Below are 20633 nucleotides of genomic sequence, written 5' to 3'. Positions count from 1 at the left end.
AAGAGGCTGGGAAATTATAAGACAAAAATAATGGTGGAAGTAGGGGGAAAGGCAGAATGTGGGGTAAATGGTGGGGAACTGTGATAAACTGGAATACCCCATCAACTCAAGTTATCTTTTTATTGCACTATTCTTATCAAACAAAATGTATCTACAGGTCACATTTAGCTTGTGGACCTCTGAATTTCATGATTTGTTCTAGAAGCTTAAAACCAAAACAATTTTTTCCAAACAAAGCTCCCTGACTAATACTGACTCAACAGTTCAAACGACTATAAGCTAGAACCAACTGGCACTTGTAAAAATGGAATATTTTTAAGAAAAATAGAGAGATTTTATTGGTATCTGCATAAAATTGTTTATTGAAATCGGAAAAGTGTAAATACATTATGAGTTAGGAGCATAACATGTTTATCCTCTCAGATACAACACCATCTTTTCCACCTCACTTCAGCCATTTAATTCCTATGACTACCTAAATTCTGAACTCTTTCCATAATACAAGTCCTCAAGTATTCTCTGAGCATCATCTTTTATCTTTCCTGATCACTTCTTTTCAGACTCAACTAAGTTTTTAATACTTTTCAGATCTCCAATGTACAGACTTTTATCCTCTGACTGCCCCAGAGCCCATGGGGCTCTGCCCTCTTTACCTGATTATTTCAGGTATTAATTATTTGTTTGCAAGGTGCAGTCCTCTCTTCACTTGTTCCTCTCTTCCTCATCTAGCTTCATTTGACAAGCCTAAAGCACAGGTAAATCCAACTCTTCCCCTATTTTAACCTGCATCAGAGCAGCTGAACATAGTCCCAAATTAATTTCCATTCCATTTTTATAGATAATCACTGAACAGCTTCATCTCTAAAACTTTCAGTATTTCCTCTCTATTCTTAACTTGCCAATGATGGCCTTATTTATTTCACTGGAGAGGTTTCGAAGAGAGGAGAAAAGCAATTAAATGAGAACTTCCACAACCTCCGGTCACTGCATACCTCAACCTATCTGCATGTCTACACATATCCTCTGACTAATCTCCTGTTACTGGGGATAAACTGCCCAGTGTTCCTACCTAAGGTTGGCCTTCAGTTGCTCTTAATTCACCCCATCTTCCCTCCAGCAATTCTACCTCTTGCTCATTTTTTCTCTCTACTGGCATACTAAAAACACTATAATATCCTTTAAAAATACTTAAAAGACATTCCTTGGGCTCTCATTTGTAGTTCACTTCAAAGTTCCCCTTAAAAGGAAAAATCTAAAGCCCTGCCCACATTAGCTGTCTTCAATTCTGTTCCATTCCTAAACTTTCAGCTACTCTCAACTTCTCTAATAGCTCCTCTCAAGTGAAACTGACCTTCATTTTGACAAATCCAATGGTCATTTCTCAGTCTTAACCTTATTCCTTTGACACAACTTGTTTACTCTCTCTTTGAAACACTTGTCTTAGTTGTTTTTTTTTTTTAACCTCACTAATGACTCTGCCTCAGACTCCTTGGTAGATTACTCCTTATTTTCCCAAATTTCAATGCTGTTGAATGCCGAGGTAGCCCTATGACTCTCATCAGAACTCTTCCCATCTCCTTCTCCTCTTATACTCTAGGTAATTTCACCTAGTCATCTCACCATAAATACTATCTATACCCTGACACTCCCAAATCTGTATCTTTAGCCTTGATTGCTTCCCTAAACTTCAGATTCTGACAGTCAACTACCTACCTGATGTCTCCACTTACAGGCCTAATAGGCATTTTGAACTCAACATGTCCAAAACTGTCCTCAATTTCCTTCTCTCCTGCAATAAATCTGCTCTTCCTGCAGTCTTTTCTACCTCAGTAAACCATAACTCCACTCTACTAGAAGCTCCACAAAAGCCTCTTGATGAAAGTGAAAGAGGAAAGTGAAAAAGCTGACTTAAAACTCAACATTTGAAAAAGTAAGATCATGGCATTCCGTCCCATCACTCTGTGGCAAACAGATGGAGAAACAATGGAAACAGTGACAGACTTTACATTCTTGGGCTCCAAAATCACTGCAGATGGTGACTGCAGCCATGAAATTAAAAGATGCTTGCTCCTTGGAAGAAAAGTTATGACAAACCTAGATAGCATATTAAAAAGCAGAGACAGTACTTTACTGACAAAGGTCCGTCTAGTCAAAGCTATTGTTTTTCCAGTAGTCATAAACAGATGTGAGAGTTGGACTATAAAGAAAGCTGAGTGCCGAAGAATTGATGCTTTTGAACTGTGGTGTTGGCAAAGACTTTTGAGAGTCCCTTGGACAGCAAGGAGATCAAACCAGTCAAACCTAAAGGAAACCAGTCCTGATTATTCATTGGAAGGACTGATGCTGAAGTTGAAGCTCCAATACTTTGGCCACGTGATGCGAAGAGCTGACTAATTGGAAAAGACTCTGATGCTGGGAAAAATTGAAAGCAGGAGAAGGGGACAACAGAAGACAAGATGGTTGGATTGTATCACCGACTCGATGGACAAGAGTTTGAACAAGCTCCAGGAGTTGGTGACGGACAGGGAAGCGTGGCATGCTGCATTCTCTGGTGTCACAAAGAGTCAGACACAACTGAGCGACTGAACTAGAAGTTCAGGCTAGAGAAATCACCCTTTTCCTCTCTCTTTCTGTTTACTCCACAATCTCTCAACAGATAGCTATAAAATCTATCATTTCTTATTACCTCTATCCTTAAAACCCTAAACCATTCTATTTTTTCTCCCTACTTTTACCTTCGCCTCTCTATAATCTTTACTGAATACAATCATCAGGGTCGTCCTTCTAAACATCAGTTGACTCACATGTTCTCTATGCAAATCTGATAGCTTTCCCTCTCACTCAAGAGTGTAAATCCAAAGTCATTCTCATGTTCTTCCAGTCCCTACATGATGTCACTGCCTGCTGCCTCTATGACCTCCTTCCTCTCCTCTTACCAAACACCAGCCTCCACCTCTGTATCAACCATACCAGTTCTTCTTGGTCCTCAAACCAAGCATGTTTTTACCTCAGAGCCTCTACATTCTGTGCCCCTGGCTGTAACATTCTCCTCTCAAATAAACACAAGCTCCCTACCATTTTCCTTACATTTTTTTCCACAAAATGTCGCGTTCTTAGAGAGCCCACCTCTGATCTCCCCATATAAAATGGTACTGTCCTACTTCCCTTACTCCCTACATACTTTATCCTGCTTTGTATTTCTTCATAATATTTATCACAATATAGCAGTGAGTTGAGGATAAACCCTTAAGTCTGGGAGACAGAGAAGTGATTACTCGTTTGTCTCAAAATTATTGGTATTTTCTGGTAAACTTTTTCACTATCTGTCCTCTCTCAATCTGCCACTCAAATGTAAACTACCTTAACAACAGTTTATTTTGTTCAATGTTAATCTCCATAGGCTCCATAGCAAAGCCTAATACACAGTAGCTCAATATATCTGTTGAATAAATATGCTGAATGAATGACAGTAAAAAGCATTAATCTGTAATCCTTAAGTAGTTCAAAGGTAAGAGACAGATAGGCCAAGAAGATCCAATGAAGTTTCTGATTCTTCTAGGGAATCTTATTTCTGTATTTACAGCACTTCTTGTCCATCAGAGGCACCTGTGACATCTTTTATTGTTGTCTTGAAAGACTCTTTAATGTTTCATTGTGTTTACTATCTAACCCCATCTACGTAACTTAAAGCTATTTTTATGCTCCCTGACAAACTCCTCCACCCCCAAACCTAGAGTTTATAGTGTCTTGCACATATGCACAGGCCCTCAATCATGACTGACTGATGTTAACTGAGTACTATGAAGTTATGTTTGAATATAAATTTCACAGTTTGTAAACAAAAGTGTAGGTCACCCCGTAACAAAACAACTCAGTTTTAGAACATGAACTCAATAAGGACTTACTCCTGATAGTCACATTCCACAAATGCTTGTTGAGTTATATAATTCAGCCCTCAACAGTGATGCCTTTGCAAACACTACATGATTAACTATTTAACATACAGTTTTAGTTTACTTTTTAAGGAGTCTTGTACTGACGTCTAAAACTCCCAAAGATGAAGACCAAAGGATAAAAACAATAAATCTAAGCAAGATTTCTTAATTTCTTGAATCTAGTACTTGAAATTTCTAGAACCTTTTACAGATGAAAAATTTTCATGCACATTCAATGCCCAAATGCTTGAGAAGGAAATGGTAACCCACTGCAGTGTTCTTGCCTGAAGAATTCCATAGACGGAGGAGACTGGTGGGCTATGGTCCATGGGGTCGCAAAGAGCTGGACACAACTGAGTGACTAACACTACACTAATGCACAAATGACTAGGGTCTAGATACCAAAAAAGAAAAATTTGACAATGTACATATTTTCTGAACCATAAACAAAACCATACATACAGCTGTTTAGTACCCTTTCCTATAAAAACTAAAAGTAACCCACTTAACTTTATTGAGATCTTATTCTAGCTGTTGCTGTTGCTGCTAAGTCACTTCAGTTGTGTCCGACTCTGTGCAACCCCAGAGATGGCAGCCCACCAGGCTCCCCCATCCCTGGGATTCTCCAGGCAAGAACACTGGAGTGGGTTGCCATTTCCTTCTCCAACTCATGCAAGTGAAAAGTGAAAGTGAAGTTGCTCAGTCGTGTCCGATTCTTCGCAACCCCATGGACTGCAGCCTACCAGGCTGCTCCGTCCATGGGATTTTCCAGGCAAGAGTACTGGAGTGGGGTGCCATTGCCTTCTCCCTGTTCTAGCTAAGAATCTGTATTCAATTTGATCTCATTTTTAAAGGTCTATTTTTTCCTATTTTTAGCATTTATCACTTGTTCATTTTTCACTTTTATCACTTAAGTATTTTATCAATTCTTAAAATTCATACATATTATATGCAAAATATGGTGGTCTAAAATGAAAGTGAACTAAATGTAAATTTATATTAAGAATTTTATGTAAATGATATTTATTTAAAAAAATAAAGCAGTTTCTTTACCCATCATTAAAATACTATCCTTATTTATATCTTTTATATAAAAAATTAATACTAATCTAGCTAACAGAAAAATAATACTTTATGAAAGAAAAATCATCCTTTGGCATCAGATTCTACAAAACATTAGGTATTAACTATTTATATTAAGCTCATTAAAATCTGACATTAATATTTTTTCTTGCAGGAAAATACAGATGATTTAATGATTATATAACACTTTAAAGTATTCAATTCTACTTTTCATTTTTTAACCACATCTGTTAAAACAAAAAGAAAACCTATGTTAATTTATTCTGCAGCCTAAAGTTCAACTTATGCAATATCTGTTTATCTAGGAAAAGTCCTAATAATCAGCTCTGCACATACTTAGGAATTATCCATTTGCATTTATTATATTTTATTATTTCCTTACACATAGTCATACCATTCCAAATTCATTATTTTTAATTGCAGTTTATAAGCAGATAAAAATATAGTCTTATGGTAGACACCAAATTTAGACAATGACAGAAAACTTACAAAGTTAACTGAAAAATAATGATATAAACTATTAAAAACACAATTGGTGTGTTTTTATTCTATAGGTTATTTCTTACTTATATTATTCAAAAAAGATTTGAGGTGGCTTATTAAAATATGCAAAGCATACAATAATTTAATTAAGCTTTAATTATTAATTTTAAAAACTAAGTAAGGACTGTCGTTTGTGTGTGTTTAGAAGGTGAGAGTGAATAATGAAACGAAGGGAAAAACGAAATAGGAAAAAATAAGACGAAGTCCAGACATACAGAATATTTCTCAAAGTACTCTGTGTAAGATTATAAAACTAAAGCCAATATTGACGTCAAAATAAAACAATGAGAAAAAAAGTCTTGAAAAGGAAGGACTACTGAGAAGCCAATCCCACTGTGATGAAAGAGGCTGGAAGGAAAGGTGATGACACTCTTAAAAGGCAAAGATCAGGTAACAGATCAAACCTAGGGAAAAGAAAGGCCAGAACATCAGAATTCTGTGAAGCAAGGAAGAGAAAAATGGAAACAGTGACATTTTCATTTATTTCTTTCTTTTATTCAAAATAACTGATTCTTCTTTTCCTTCTTTTAATACATGATAAAAACACTACTTCATTTGATCTAAGTATATGGATGAGCTACAGTGAAAGGAAATTAACTGCCAACTTCTTAGGCTGGTTGTAGCAAACTGTTTGTTAGCTGCTGACTTCCCCAGCCATTCCCTTCCAACATATTCCTTTTTTGTAAAATTCATTTTCTCTGACAGAAACTGAAAATGTCAGGTTTCACCAATTCATCTTATCGCACTGCTAATGATAGCCATAATGACTATTTTGACACGAGATAATGGGACAATCTACTGGAGTGAATATATGAGAAAATTTTTTAGTCCTAATGATAAGAGAACCCTCTCCCTTCCTCCTCTGTTTCGAATTATATAATGAAAGAACACAGTGCTTATTTAGAGCTACTCCAGCAATACTGAGACCATGAGACAACAAGGTTGGGAACCAAAAAGAAAAGCATATTGATGTTGGTAGAAGAATAAAATAAGACTTAATCATTGAGCTTCTGAAACAACCCCAGAACTACTATTGTTTATGGTCTCCTGTCATGAGATAGTTAACACATGGCTACCACAGTTAAGCATTCTATTACTTGCTTCCAAAAGCCTAGATAAGGTACAACATCAAAAAGATGAACAACCAAAACACTTATCATAAGAGTCACATGCACACTGGTAGTAGACTCCACATGTGGCTCTGAAATTTCCAGAAAAATAAAGAAGTTATTGCAATCAGTAACATAATTCACAATATCAGAAACCAGTTAATAAGCACACACACAGCTACACCTTCTATTAAGAACTGAGAGAAAGAACACTACATAATGTACTGAGAAACAGGCTCAACATTCTCAGTTTAAACAAAAGAAAAAAATCAATAAGGCTTTCAACAACAAAAGTATAAAAAGTACACATCAACTAAATGAATAATAGTCAAGAATCAAACTAATTTTATCCAAGAACATAAACGTCTAATAACATGGCTCATGTAAATGTTTGGAGCAGTTGATAATCTGTGTAAATTCCAAGTAAATTATATTTCTTACAGTCATACTTCAAAAAAAAGTTAAATATGATTCTTAGAGAAGTACCAAAGTGAAAGTGACCTCTCTGCTAACAGGTAACCAAGCTGGAGGAAGAGTGAGCAACTTATGCAAACCAAAGAGACAAAGAGACACATGTATGAATCAAGCTATTCTAATACAAGAAAAGGTACCAGGGAAATACCCTCAGACAATGCCTGTAGATAAATAGGAAATCAAAACAAGGATAAATAGGAAATCAAATTGCAATTCACTACACACAAAATGATGGTCTGAAAACTAATTTTACTCTAGAACTCTTTTCTTAATGAAATCTTAAAAAAAAAAAAAAAAAAAAAAAAGACCTTAAATGCTAAACAGCTGATCCCATACAAGGTGAATGATAGAAGGGACTGGTCCCTCAACCTGTATTCTAATTGTTGAGAACACAGTGAAAAATAATGACAAAATACCCCTGTGCTCATGAATCTATGTCCTAATGAAAGTGACAGACAGTAAGCAAAATAAAAAGAATCATACATATTATCACACACCATGATCAAGTGGGACTTATTCCAAGGATGCAAAGATTTTTCAGTATCTATAAGCCAATCAATGTGATATACCATAATAACAAATTGAAAAATAAAAACCTTATGATCATCTTTATAGATGCAGAAAAACCTTCTGACATAGTTCAACATCTATTTATGATTTCTCTTCAGAAAGTGGACATAGAAGGAACATTCCTCAACATAAAAAAAGGCCATTTACGATAAATCCACAGTTAACATCATAATCAAGGGTGAAAAGCTGAAAGCATTTCCTATAAGATCAGGAACAAGATAAGGATGCCAACTTGTACCACTTTTATCTAATATAGTTATTTTGGAAGTCTTCAACACAGCAATCACAGAAGAAAAAGAAAAGGAATTCAAATTGGAAAAGAAGTAAAACTGTCACCATTTGCATATGATATTGGTGCTATACCGAGGAATTCCTAAAGACACTACCAGAAAACTACTAGAGCTATATTGGACAGTGGTTAGGTTAGTTAAAAGGGGAAGAAAGCAGCAGAAAAGAGAATAGAAACTGTTATGGGAGCAACGTTAGACAGGGTGACCAAGAAAAGCCATAGTGAGTAGCAGATATAGAATGAGGACCTGAAAAAAAGTGAGGGAACGAGCCACATAGGGGAAAGGCAGCCCATGAAAGGAAACAAATACCGAGGCCCAGAGCAGGAGCTCACCTGGACAATCATTCAAGGAGCAACAAGTGAGCCAATGAAGCTGAATGAGGGAAAATGATAAACTCAGAGAGGTAATGTGAAGCCAGATCACACAGACCCTTCTAGATCAGCAGAGACACTGGCCTCTAGTTTGAATCAGATGGAAAGCCATTGAAGGGTTTTGAGCAAAGGAGTGACCAGATCCGACTTAGATTTTAATGGGATAATACTAGCTACAACTGAAAATGTCCTCTGTTCTCTACGAAAAGGCTTGACACCAAAGTATGACCTAAAAGCCAAATCTGGCACTGCCTGTTTTTGGAAATACAGTTTTATTTGAACACAGCCATGTTCATTTGTTTATATATTGTCTATGGACTTTCATAACCAGTGGCAAAGTTAAGGCCCACAAAGTTAAGCCATAGGCCCACAAAGCCTAAAATATTTACTATCTGGCTCTTTATAGTAAAAAAATTGCCACCCTCCACTCTAGCAAGACAAGGCTAGAAAGAGCTGGGAGGTTATTATATTAATCCAGGTGACAAAAGAAGACTTGGACTACGGCACAGCAATGAACTTAGCAAGAAGACATTGAACATGTACTAGATATACTTTGAAGACAGGATATGCTAATGGATTAGATATGGAGTGTGAGAGAAAGTGATCTGAGTAACTGTCAGAATTCATCCAGAATAATTATTAAAAATAATGCCTAAAACAGCCATATAAAAATATTACTGAAGATCTCATACAAAATATCTACTTTTAAGGGATGTAACTTCTTCATTAATTAATTTAAAAATATTTTGATCCAACAAGAGCCATTCTTACCAATCCTGGTTCTTCTAACAATATTAAGGCATCAGTTCAGTGCCAAATATCTAATTTAACCCAATTAAAATTTAATCCATGAATGACTTCAATCCATTAAATCAAAGGTTGTAGGAAATAAATTGATACATAATTTCACATTATTTCAAAGAGAATTTTTTACATGGTAACAGATTATAACAATGTTCACAGTACCAAAATCATACTTTATCATAGAAGAAACTACCATATGGTTTAAGTGAAAGATAAGGAATCTTAAGGCTAACTATATGATGTGAAACATAAGCTGCAATGAGCGTAACTGGGCCTGTTTTATAGTTTGCTTTTAACAATAAGATATATTTTGTCATGAAGTGAAGTGAAGTCGCTCAGTCGTGTCTGACTCTTTGCGACCCCATGGACTGACTGTAGCCTACTAGGCTCCTCTGTCCATGGGATTTTCCAGGCAAGAGTACTGGAGTGGGTTGCCATTTCCTTCTCCAGGGGATCTTCCTGACCCAGGGATTAAACCTGGGCGTCCCTCATTGTAGGCAGGTGCTTTACCGTCTGAGCCACCAGGGTCGTAACATAAATAACATAAATATTCTAAATAATCGAGAATTTTCACAAAATGGGTCAAAAGCAATAGAATAGATCTCACTAATAGGATAAAGTACTATGGTAGATGGCTATAAAAAGATGTAAAAAGTATGCTAGGGTGTATGATGTCACTGGATGAAACCAAAGTACTCACTCTCTTTTTCAACCTTTCTTTGACTGCCTATATAAAACAGTATTAAGTAAGAAATCCAACTTAATAAAACAGTCTTTAAAAAAGACAAAAAAAGGTGCTTTCTCTAATGTCATAAAACTGAAACAGAAGACAAGGCATATCCTCAAACAGCAGACCTATTCTGATTTAAAATTTATTTTTTCATCAAATATGCATTACATAAATCTTAATCTACAGAAGTACAACCAGGAGAAGTAGCCAAGAAGTTCATTTTAACAAGATGTTTACTGACAAGAGCAAACTTCATTGATATTGATTCAAGTCAAGTCTTGTATTTTAAAACCCTATTTTTCAACTATATAACTGTTTATAAGAAGAAACCACAAATACATGCAAATATGCTTTAAATTATTTTCCCAAAAAGAGTTCATTTAACAAGATGGGGAGAGAAAAATCCCACTTTGTTATTCCAAAATCCAGAATTCCTACCTCATCAATCAAAGGAGGGAGCAAGGCAAGGAAAAAACTTCAGGCCCAGTTTCCACATCGTGATTTATCTAACTTTCCCTGTTAATTTCCCCAGATTAGCTCACAGATATATAGATATTCAGACCACAAACTGTAAATTATTTATTCAGTGTAATACTGTATTTTGTTTGTTTTAATTTGAATGCCTTTAGATGTGGAGATGCAATCTCTAAATCACTATGGACCCCATTATAGCCCTCGTCCCATACATGGCTGCTTCACACGTTTTCATTAATTAAATGGCTACTGCTTCTGCTGCTGCTAAGTCGCTTCAGTCGTGTCCAACTCTGTGCAACCCCATAGACAGCAGCCCAGCAGGCTCCCCAATCCCTGGGATTCTCCAGGCAAGAACACTGAAGTGGGTTGCCATTTCCTTCTCCAATGCATGAAAGTGAAAGTGAAAGTGAAGTTGCTCAGTCCTGTCCAACTCTTAGTGACTGTCTACCAAAAATAATGATGGATGGCACTATACAAAGAGACCAAACTACCACAGTATAAAAGGCAAAGTCCTCTCAACAAGTTCTAAAAGAAATGGCTACAAAAAAATCATCCTGGCTACAAAGTTCAAAAGTTTCCAGAAGTAAAGTCATAACCTTAACCTACAGATTCTCTGATCCATAAAGTCACCGAGATTTATCTGATCTGCTGAGTCTTCTTTTATCTCTGGATTTCTGCCAACCATCTTGAGTAATTTGTTGTTGTTCAGTCACTCATTCATGTCCAACTCTTTGTGACCCCATGGACTGCAACAAGCCAGGCTTCCCTGTCCACCACGTCCCAGAGCTTGCTCAAACTCATGTCCATTGAGTCAGTGATGCCATCCAACCATTTCATCTTTTGTCATTACCTTCTCCTCCTGCCCTTGATCTTTCCCAGCATCAGAGTTTTTTCTAATGAGTGGGCTCTTCACATCAGGTGGCCAAAGTATTGGTGCTTCAGCTTTAGCATCAGTCCTTCCAATAAATATTTGGGACTGATTTTTTTAGGATTGACTGGTTTGATCTTGCAGTCCAAGGGACTCTCAAGAATCTCCTCCAACACCACAGTTCAAAAGCATCAATTCTTCGGTGCTCACCTTTCTTTATGGTCCAACTCTCAAATCCATACATGACCACTTGAAAAACATAGCTTTGCCTTGTCGGCAAAGTAATGTCTCTGCTTTTTAATAAGCTGTCTAGGTTGGTTATAGCTTTTCTTCCAAGGACCAGGCATCTTTTAATTTCATGGCTGCAGTCACCATTGCAGTGATTTTGGAGACCAAGAAAATAAAGTCTGTCACTGTTTCCACTGTTTCCCCAACTATTCATCATAAAGTGATGGGATGGGATGCCATGATCTTAGTTTTTTGAATGTTGAGTTTTAGGCAAGCTTTTTCACTCTCCTCTTTCACTTTCATCAAGAGGCTCTTTAGCTCCTCTTCACTTTCTGCCATAAGGGTAATACAATCTGCATATCTGAGGTTATTGATATTTCTCACGGCAATCTTGATTCCAGCTTATGCGTCAGCCAGCCCTGCATTTTGCATGATGTAATCTGCATATAAGTTAAATAAGCAGGGTGACACTAAACAGATTTGACATACTCCTTTCCCAATTTTCAACCAGTCTGTTGTTCCATGTCCGATTCTAACTGTTGCTTCTTGACCTGCATACAGGTTTTGCAGGAGGCAGGTAAGTGGTCTGGTATTCCCACCTCTTGAAGTATTTTCCACACAGTCAAAGACTTTGGGGTAGTCAATGAAGCAGAAGTAGATGTTTTTCTTGAATTCTCTTGCGTTTTCTATGATCAAACAGATGTTGGCAATTCGATTTCTGGTTCCTCTGCCTTTTCTAAATCCAGCTTAATCATCTGGAAGTTCTCAGTTCACGTACTGCTGAAGCTTGGCTTGGAGAATTTTGAGAATGCCTTTGCGAGCATGTGAAATGACTGCAATTGTGTAGTAGTTTGAAGATTCTGTGGCATTGCCCTTCTTTGGGACTGGAATGAAAACTGACCTTTTCCAGTCCTGTGGCTACTGCTGAGTTTTCCAAATTTGCTGGCATACTGAATGCAGCACTTTCACACCATCATCTTTTAGGATTTGAAAGAGTTCAACTGGAATTCCATCACCTCCACTAGCTTTGTTCGTAGTGATGCTTCCTAAGGCCCACTTGTCTTCACACTCCAAGATATTTGGTTCTAGGTGAGTGATCACACCATTGTAGTTATCTGGATCATGAAGATCTTTTTTGTATAGTTCTTCTGTGTACTTTTGCCACCTCTATCTTTTGCTATCTTTGCTAGGTCCATACCATTTCTGTCCTTTACTGTACCCATCTTTGCAAGAAATGTTCCCTTGGTATCTTTAGTTTTCTTGAAGTGATCTCTAGTTTTTCCCATTCTGTTATTTTCATCTATTTCTCTGCATCAATCACTGAGGAAGGCTTTCTTATCTCTCCTTGCTATTCTTTGGAACTCTTCATTCAGATGGATATATCTTTCCTTTTCACTCTTGCCTTTTGCTTCTCTTCTTTTCTTAGGTAGTTGTAAGGCCTCCTCAGACAACCATTTTGCCTTTCTGCATTTCTCTTTCTTGGGGATAGTTTTGATCACCGCCTCTTGTACAATGTCATGATTCTTTGTCCATAGCTTTCCAGATTAGATCTGTCTATCATATCTAATCCCTTGAATCTATTTGTCACTTCCACTGTATAATAAGGGATTTGACCTAAAGATCATATCTGAATTGCCTAGTGGTTTTCCCCACTTTGTTCAATTTCAGTCTGAATTTTGCAATAAAGAGTTCATGATTTGTGCCACTGTCAGCTCCCTTGCAGTCCAAGGGACTCTCAAGACTCTCCCTTGTTTTTGCTGACTGCATAGAGCTTCTCCATCTTTGCTTGCAATGAATATAATCAATCTGATTTCGGTTCTGGCCATTTGATGATGTCCATGTGTAGAGTCGTCTCTTGTGTCATTGGAGGAGGGTGTTTGCTATGACCAGTGAGTAATCTACATGACCCCATTATACAACTGCTCCTCTATATAGGTCTACCAAAGAGCTGTGAAAATGCGTATGTCCCTTTAGTATGCTTCTTCAATTAATCAAATTACAACTCATCATATTCAGAGACTGGCACAAAAACAGATACATGTGCCCAAATTATAATCCCAATAGGATCAATTCATTGGTAAAATATGTCCCTTAAAATTGGCTCAAAAAATTTTCTTCATGAGATTATCTTTTTTACTTGTTTCTTGTCTATGAAATAAAATGGAGTAAGATGAAAGCTCAACATAAAAAATATATTTTTACATGACACTGAAAATTTACCCAATAAAGTAGCATAACAACAGAGGCTTAGATATAACCATAAATCTATTCCAAATATAAAGTAAGAATTATAGAACACTCAATTACCTACTTATATAAAAAGCTTAAAAAAAAAAAAAAGAAAACAAAACTTGGTCTCAGGATCCCTTATAGTAGTAAAAGGTTTAGAAGACCTGCAAAGAGTTTATGTGAGTTAGTTAACATATTAGAATTTAAAATTGAGAAATTTTTAAAATATTCATTTATTTAAAAATAACAATAAGCCCACTACACATTAATAAAAATAACAATTTAATGAAAAATACTAAGATTTACATACATAAAAATTTTTAGTGAGAAGAGTGACACTGTCTTACATTTTTGCAAGTCTCTTAATATCTAGATTAAAAGAAGACAGCTGGATTTTCAAAACTGCTTCCACATTCAAATGCTTATATTGTTACATGCTATATAATCTCTGGAAATCTCCACTATTACTTGTGAGAAAATTAAGAGCTAAAAAAGTACGTATTATTTTCATACTGTTACGAAGACAGTTTTAACCTCACAAACCTTGAGAGAATATTGAAGAGTCCCAAAAACATACTTTGAAGACAACTGATTGCTTAAATTTCTAGTATGAAAATTTTAGAATTAGAAATAATTGTAAAGAAATAGAAATGCAGGTACTGAAGACAGGGTAATGATTTTATTTAGAGAAACAGAGCAAGGTTATTACTAAAATATAATTTTAGATTCTTATATAAGATATGCAGACATTATAATGCTTTAAAACACCTTGAATTATGTTTCATTTCATCTGTCAGATTTCATTATAAAATTTGTAACATGTTTTCCAAATGTATGGCTAGATTTAAGACTAAAAAAATTCATATATATTGTTTATTCAAAGTTTTAGACCAGTCATCTAGGCAAACACTTAAAGAATAAACTCACAAATTTATTTTAAAATGCACACCTGTTGGAGAATATAATGGAGTCATGTAAGTCTTATGAACATATTCACCAACCATGGATTTAAATAAACCTACCTCTTCTGCTGCTGCCTCTGAAAGCAGACCTTCCTTCTGAGCACAGGTCACATGGAAATAGGCTCTGCACATCCCTGCATCACAGCTAATGCAAACTCCAGTTCGAGCAAAACGAGGGTCTTCGCAGAAACTACACTCCTACAATGGAAAATAGGAAAAGTCTCAGAGGGAAAACATTCCCAGAACAGAAACTGCATTCTCTGTAATACAAAGCTTCTACAAAATCCAAACAGTGAACCAATAGTACCAATAGTATATCAATATAAACAAAAACCATAGGTAAGTCAAATATTTATAAGAAAAAAAGTAATTCTCTATATAGTTCTACAAAACCAAAATTCAACTTACATAATAATGATTATAACAATAAGAAATTGAGTGCTTACCATGCACTAAGCACTATTCTAAGCACTTTACATGAATTAATATATATAATTCTTTATATATAGTGTCATTTGACACTTTCATAATAATGTGTGGAAGAAATACTACAGTCATTCTCATCTTACACATGAGAAAACTGAGGTAAATGCAGTCTTTAACCAGATAATCTTAAAGACCATGCTCTTAATCATTAAACTACACTATTTCAACAATAATATACTATTTGAAAAAATTAAAGAAAATGAATAAGAAGCCAGAGAAAATTCACCAAAAGATCTAGACATTGAAATCAAAGAAATAACGCATTTTTAAAATATATTTAAGAGAAGCAGAAGCAATCATAAGTAAACAATTTTGTGAAATTAATAAAAAATACACAATATAACCAATTATTTATATTCTTCCTGTATATAAAAGGAAAAACTGCAAAACTAAAGGTATAAACTATTGAAATTACCCCAAATGCCAGCACCCTGATTTATTTTTTCATACTTTTAACTAAACCACAGAGAGGAAGAAAAGAAAAAAAAAACAACCTGTTATCAAAATATACTCTATAAATATGAACCTTCACAAAAAAACTTGCTGAATTATGAAAGACCGTCAGCAGACGGTTAAGGAAGAACTGCTTAGTAAGTGCATTCTATATAAATTAAATACAAGGGAAACATTTAAAAAGAAAAATGAAAAAGTTTCAATAGATGTTAAAAACATCATTGTAATACTGTTAACAGTTAGTACCTACTTGGTAGACAGTACCAAACTGATATATTAGCACTGTTATCCAAGAACTGTGTTCTGGGCACAGGTGTGAAAATACTGCCAACTCCTGACATTCTGCTGCCTAAAGGTCTTTTCCATTAACAGTAGTATACGTATGGTACAAAATATCAGCAAGTAGTAATATAAACATGAAACCAAAAAACTGTTAAACAAAGAGAAGGAGAGGAGAGGGGGATGGAGAAGGGGAGAAATTAAACTATTTAAAGGATGTCAATACCATGAACAGAATCAAATTGTTCAGGATAACAATTTAATGTAATTTACATTAAATTGAGTAATTTAATGTAATACGATGAAATTGGGCAAGGGACTTCTGACAGAACACAAAGAAAAAGTGTCTGACACTGAAGTCCTAAAAGACTATAGAACAATCTAACAAAGAAAATATAATCTTCCTCAATTGCTTGAATCATTTACAATGCTAGGGAACGAAGCAACTGAGAACACAGGGGAAGAAAGTAATCAGGATTAGGAAATGGATAGACAATGTGGTCTAGAGAGCTGTCTAAGATAAAACTCACAACATTGGGTTTGATTTTGCAGATGAGCTAGACAGTATATAATTTTTTTTACTCCTTTTCCTAGTAATACTTCAACACAAAAGCAGGTGATAATGAAAAACATCAGCTGATAATTATACATTTAATGACTCATTTTTAATCCAGAGGTCACTGCTAGCCTCAGTTTCATGAAGCAGTATCTACTTACTGTTTTTTTTTAATTGCTTTGAGATTTATATTTATGGTAACAATATATGCCTATTGAAAATGATGGAAGTCAGTCCCTTTTAGGCTCGATGGAAGCTACTATCAAAAAGCAGGAACTTTCATTTCCAAAAGTGGTGGACTAGGTAATCTGTATTGCTTCTACTCAACTAGAAAACGTAGACAAATTAGTATTTATTTACTATTGTTTAAAGGCATTAGAGAAGCAACAAGACAGTGTACAGTTACCTGAGGAAAGTAAATTCAATACTAGGGCCTAGAAGCTTTAGCTAATTCTGCAGAGGGAAGCTGCAATTACCCAAACCAAAGCAAAAGATTACTGGAGTGATTGTTAAGAGTCCAAGGAGGATATTCTGGATATAACAGCAGAAACTATCAAAGTTTAAAATCAAAATTTTCCAACAATATCTAAGTTTTTCACCTTACCTTTAATATGTTACTAATGCTCTTCAAGAGACTCCCTTTCCAAATGCCCAACAGACAGTAATGGAAAGAGAATATATATCAGTGCCTAATTAGTTCTACCATTCTAAAGATGTGTGCAGTAACTATATACTCATTTAAATTAATAAGTATGTAACCTTATCACTCATAATCTAAAACTCAGTCATAGTGAAAAACCAATTTATAACCTACAGAGACTCATTTGCTAGGAAAGGATATGCAGTCATAAAATCAGTCCTTGAAATCTGAGAAAATAATGGGTTTTTCTTGTACTCTTTTCATAATTTCATAAATTTCATTTCAAAAGTAAAGTTGGAAATTAAGCTCATATTCTGTCCAACTGGTTAAAAATAAGGATTTAATCTGAGAATTCATTACACACTAAGCAGTGTGCCAAATGCCAGGGAAACAACAGTGATATCAACTATCATTTTTCCCCACAGGTTAAACTAAATTACAAACACATGGAAGAATTTGTATATTACTGGCTTTCTGGGAAAATTACTGTCAATTATAAATGATTTAGTACTCTCCAATAGCATAATTGGGCTTCCCTGGTGGCTCAGACAGTAAAGAATCCACCTGCAATTTAGGAGACCCTGGGTTCAATGCCTGGGTCGGGAAGATCCCATGGAGAAGGAAATGGTAACTCATTGCAGTCTTCTTTCCTGGAAAATTCCATGGACAGAGAAACTTGACAAGCTACAGCCCAAACAGGTTACAAACAGACACAACAGAGCGACTGACTAAGCACGCATCCAAGCAATAGCATGATCAGTAATAAGCATTTCTGTAGTCGATAATGATACTAGCAAAAAGCCATATAAACTAAGTAAAACTTTCTCTTAGACAACCAAAAACAGTTTGTCTCACCTTGGCACCATATTTGGAATAGTTCATTTCTGTTAGTGTTACTGGTCGTAATTTGTCAATATCTCCAAAGGCTACACCAGGAACGTACAGGGCACAAACGATGTGAACCCATCTATAAGGAGAAAAGACATGATTTTGTTATCAAACTTTCTGATAAAATGCTGACATGGAAAATAAACATAAAATATATGTGCCATATCAAATAACTACTGAAATAATTTTACAGCCAGGTCTCAACACCTCAGACATACAACTAAAGAATATTAAACACTTATATAATTATATTATTTAGTTACAGAAAAGGGGACTGCAATAAGCACTACTTTTCCAGCAGCTTAACCAAAGCTGAATTAACAACTATAACTGCCTTTCACTTAATATTCACCACACTATGCACTTATCTGTTATTCTTAAATATTTGCACAAACCCACTATTTAAATGAAACAAAACATTTTCATATGCATGGAAAGGTATTCACAATATTTTAAGCACTCTAAAATTAAGGATCCTAATTTAAGAACTATAAAGTTACTCTGCATAAATTATATAACATTGATCTTTCCTGCTACTTTTTCTAAAAGCTATTGGATAATCCTTAAGGACATATTTTTTTAAAAAAATTCTTAGTGTGCATCTTAACTTTCTTTCTTCCTAGGTTGAAATTGATTGATAGGAGACTGGACAGAAGAGTTGTGATAATATAAGGAAGTCACAGTTCATTCAGCTCATCTGTTCACCATACAACCTATGTATTATGTATGTGCCCCACAAATAATTTTTAAAGTCTGGACGATGTTACAACAATAAACAACAGCAACAACAAAATGTTCAGTTTCAGTGTACTGAAAAAAAAAGTAGGAATTGATTCTAATTACATTTTTTAAAAACTGTTCTGAACCTCTATAAAATATATCAGAAACACTTTCTGTTTGCTTACAAGCATGCAAAATACAGGACCACTAGATTTTGAAATGTAAACAGATCTCCCTCATCTCTGCAAGAAAGAGGGTAAAAATGAGATGGCAAATATCTCTTAACCTTGTGAAAATATTAACAACAAATTTTACTTCATCATAGCTTGAGAGGCTATGATTGCTACATGATTCTGTTTTGTGATGCACTTATGAGTATTAAAGCAATAAGACTAAAAACATTTTACAGAGGTACTGGGGAAAACAGTTACAAATCTTTAAAATTTATCCTTTTTTATTGGGAAGAAAATTCAAAGTTTTGAGATTTTCTTGATAAAACGTTTTAATCCAACTTCCCAAATGCATCCTGTGGAGTTCAATATAAAGATACACATCTTCAACGAGCAGCTGCTTTCTCAATTTAATTTGTGCAGTTTTTTCATGCTCCACTGATGTATTAAATGCCGCTGTACTCTGTAGGAGTTTATCTTTGATAAACCCAACAGCTGGCTGCTTGCTTCATATTGACCTTCTTAAAATCTTTTAGAACTAGTCACACAAGTACTACAGATAGAAACTGCCATTTCAGTGTGACTGGCACAGAAGTGTATCATTTCCCGCAACCGTACTTGTGAGGATGCCAACCGAGTCTTTATTAAAATACATACCAAACAGCTGAGATAATTTTGGTCCTTTTTAATATCTGTTATATATAGATTTTTGTTCATTTGTTTAACTGCGTGTACTTTAGAACCTTGTAATTAAGACAAATTGAGAAATCAAAAAGGAATAAACTTCCTTGTTACTTTATCATTCATTTTGCTTGGAGCTATGAAGGCAGATGTTGATCAAGCAAGGGAACAGAAAACAAGCATCCCATAAGACCACCAAAAACTAGAGTCAGAACTGTCATTCTAGCATAGAAACTATTAATAATTCATTTAAATTTACATATTTTAATAAAGCAAACTAAGTAGAAAAATACTTCACAAAAACTCATTTCAAATAAGAACTATATTCATCAATCAAACTTCATTTTGAAATGCTTTGTATGTGTGGTGTCTTTATAACATATTTAAAAAACTCACTTCAGGAGTTATTTTCATTACTGCATCTATTCATTCAGTAATTAATTACTGAGCGACTGAACTGAACTGAAGAACAGAGCACCAGGCAGGCAGTGGGGAAGTGACAAAGAAGTATGTGAAATGCTTGCAGCATAAGGTGTGATATGCTATTATATTAAAGCATGTGTAATATTTCCTATATTCAGGTTTATAATACCACTAAGGCAGGATAAAACACTCTCTTTAAGAAAAAAAAAAATTTAATGATAAGAATGTATTGATGGTCTTCTCACATTAAATGGTATTATTTTCTATTGTAGTATATGTAGCTCTCATCAGACACAGAAGGGAAAACAGTCTAAATGGCCTATGTAATAGAAGAAAATTTCAAAAATTTTTCATTCTTTCCATACATAGTTCTTTCTTTTCATCTATTTTCCATTTGAAGCTAGAGTATTAAATACCTTGTCAAATCTTCGTGGCTTTTTTGCTCTTGATTCAAGCTAGTATTATATCCTTCAAACTGTATCAAGACCTGTAATTCCCACAGTACTCAAGTATGGGCATCAACACAAATAAAATGTTCAAAGAGCACAAAAAAATTTTCCAGGCTGTACCAACAAGGGAGATGTCTACATATATGAAAGATCCACAGAAGTCAATATAAATATACCTCAGTAAAACTCAATGGTTAAAGAAGCCTCCCTTTCCTTCA

The 20633-nt window shown here is 35.1% G+C and overlaps 1 protein-coding gene across 3 annotated transcripts in view; it reads right to left on the bottom strand.

Annotated features, from left to right (window-relative positions):
• Window positions 1–20633, bottom strand: part of PHF14 (PHD finger protein 14) — a 195722-nt gene that overhangs the window by 141551 nt on the left and 33538 nt on the right. For all 3 annotated transcript variants that reach the window (XM_068972674.1, XM_068972675.1, XM_068972676.1), the window contains exons 6-7: window positions 17940–18051; window positions 14731–14868 (exon numbers count right to left, since the gene is read on the bottom strand). In XM_068972674.1, the coding sequence (XP_068828775.1) occupies window positions 14731–14868; window positions 17940–18051 (250 nt within the window). The remainder of the gene's footprint in view (window positions 1–14730; window positions 14869–17939; window positions 18052–20633) is intronic.

The sequence above is a fragment of the Capricornis sumatraensis genome, chromosome 5 (assembly GCF_032405125.1).
Source record: "Capricornis sumatraensis isolate serow.1 chromosome 5, serow.2, whole genome shotgun sequence".
NCBI classification, from domain to species: Eukaryota; Metazoa; Chordata; class Mammalia; order Artiodactyla; family Bovidae; genus Capricornis; species Capricornis sumatraensis.
This window is presented reverse-complemented; position numbering and strand designations above follow the sequence as displayed.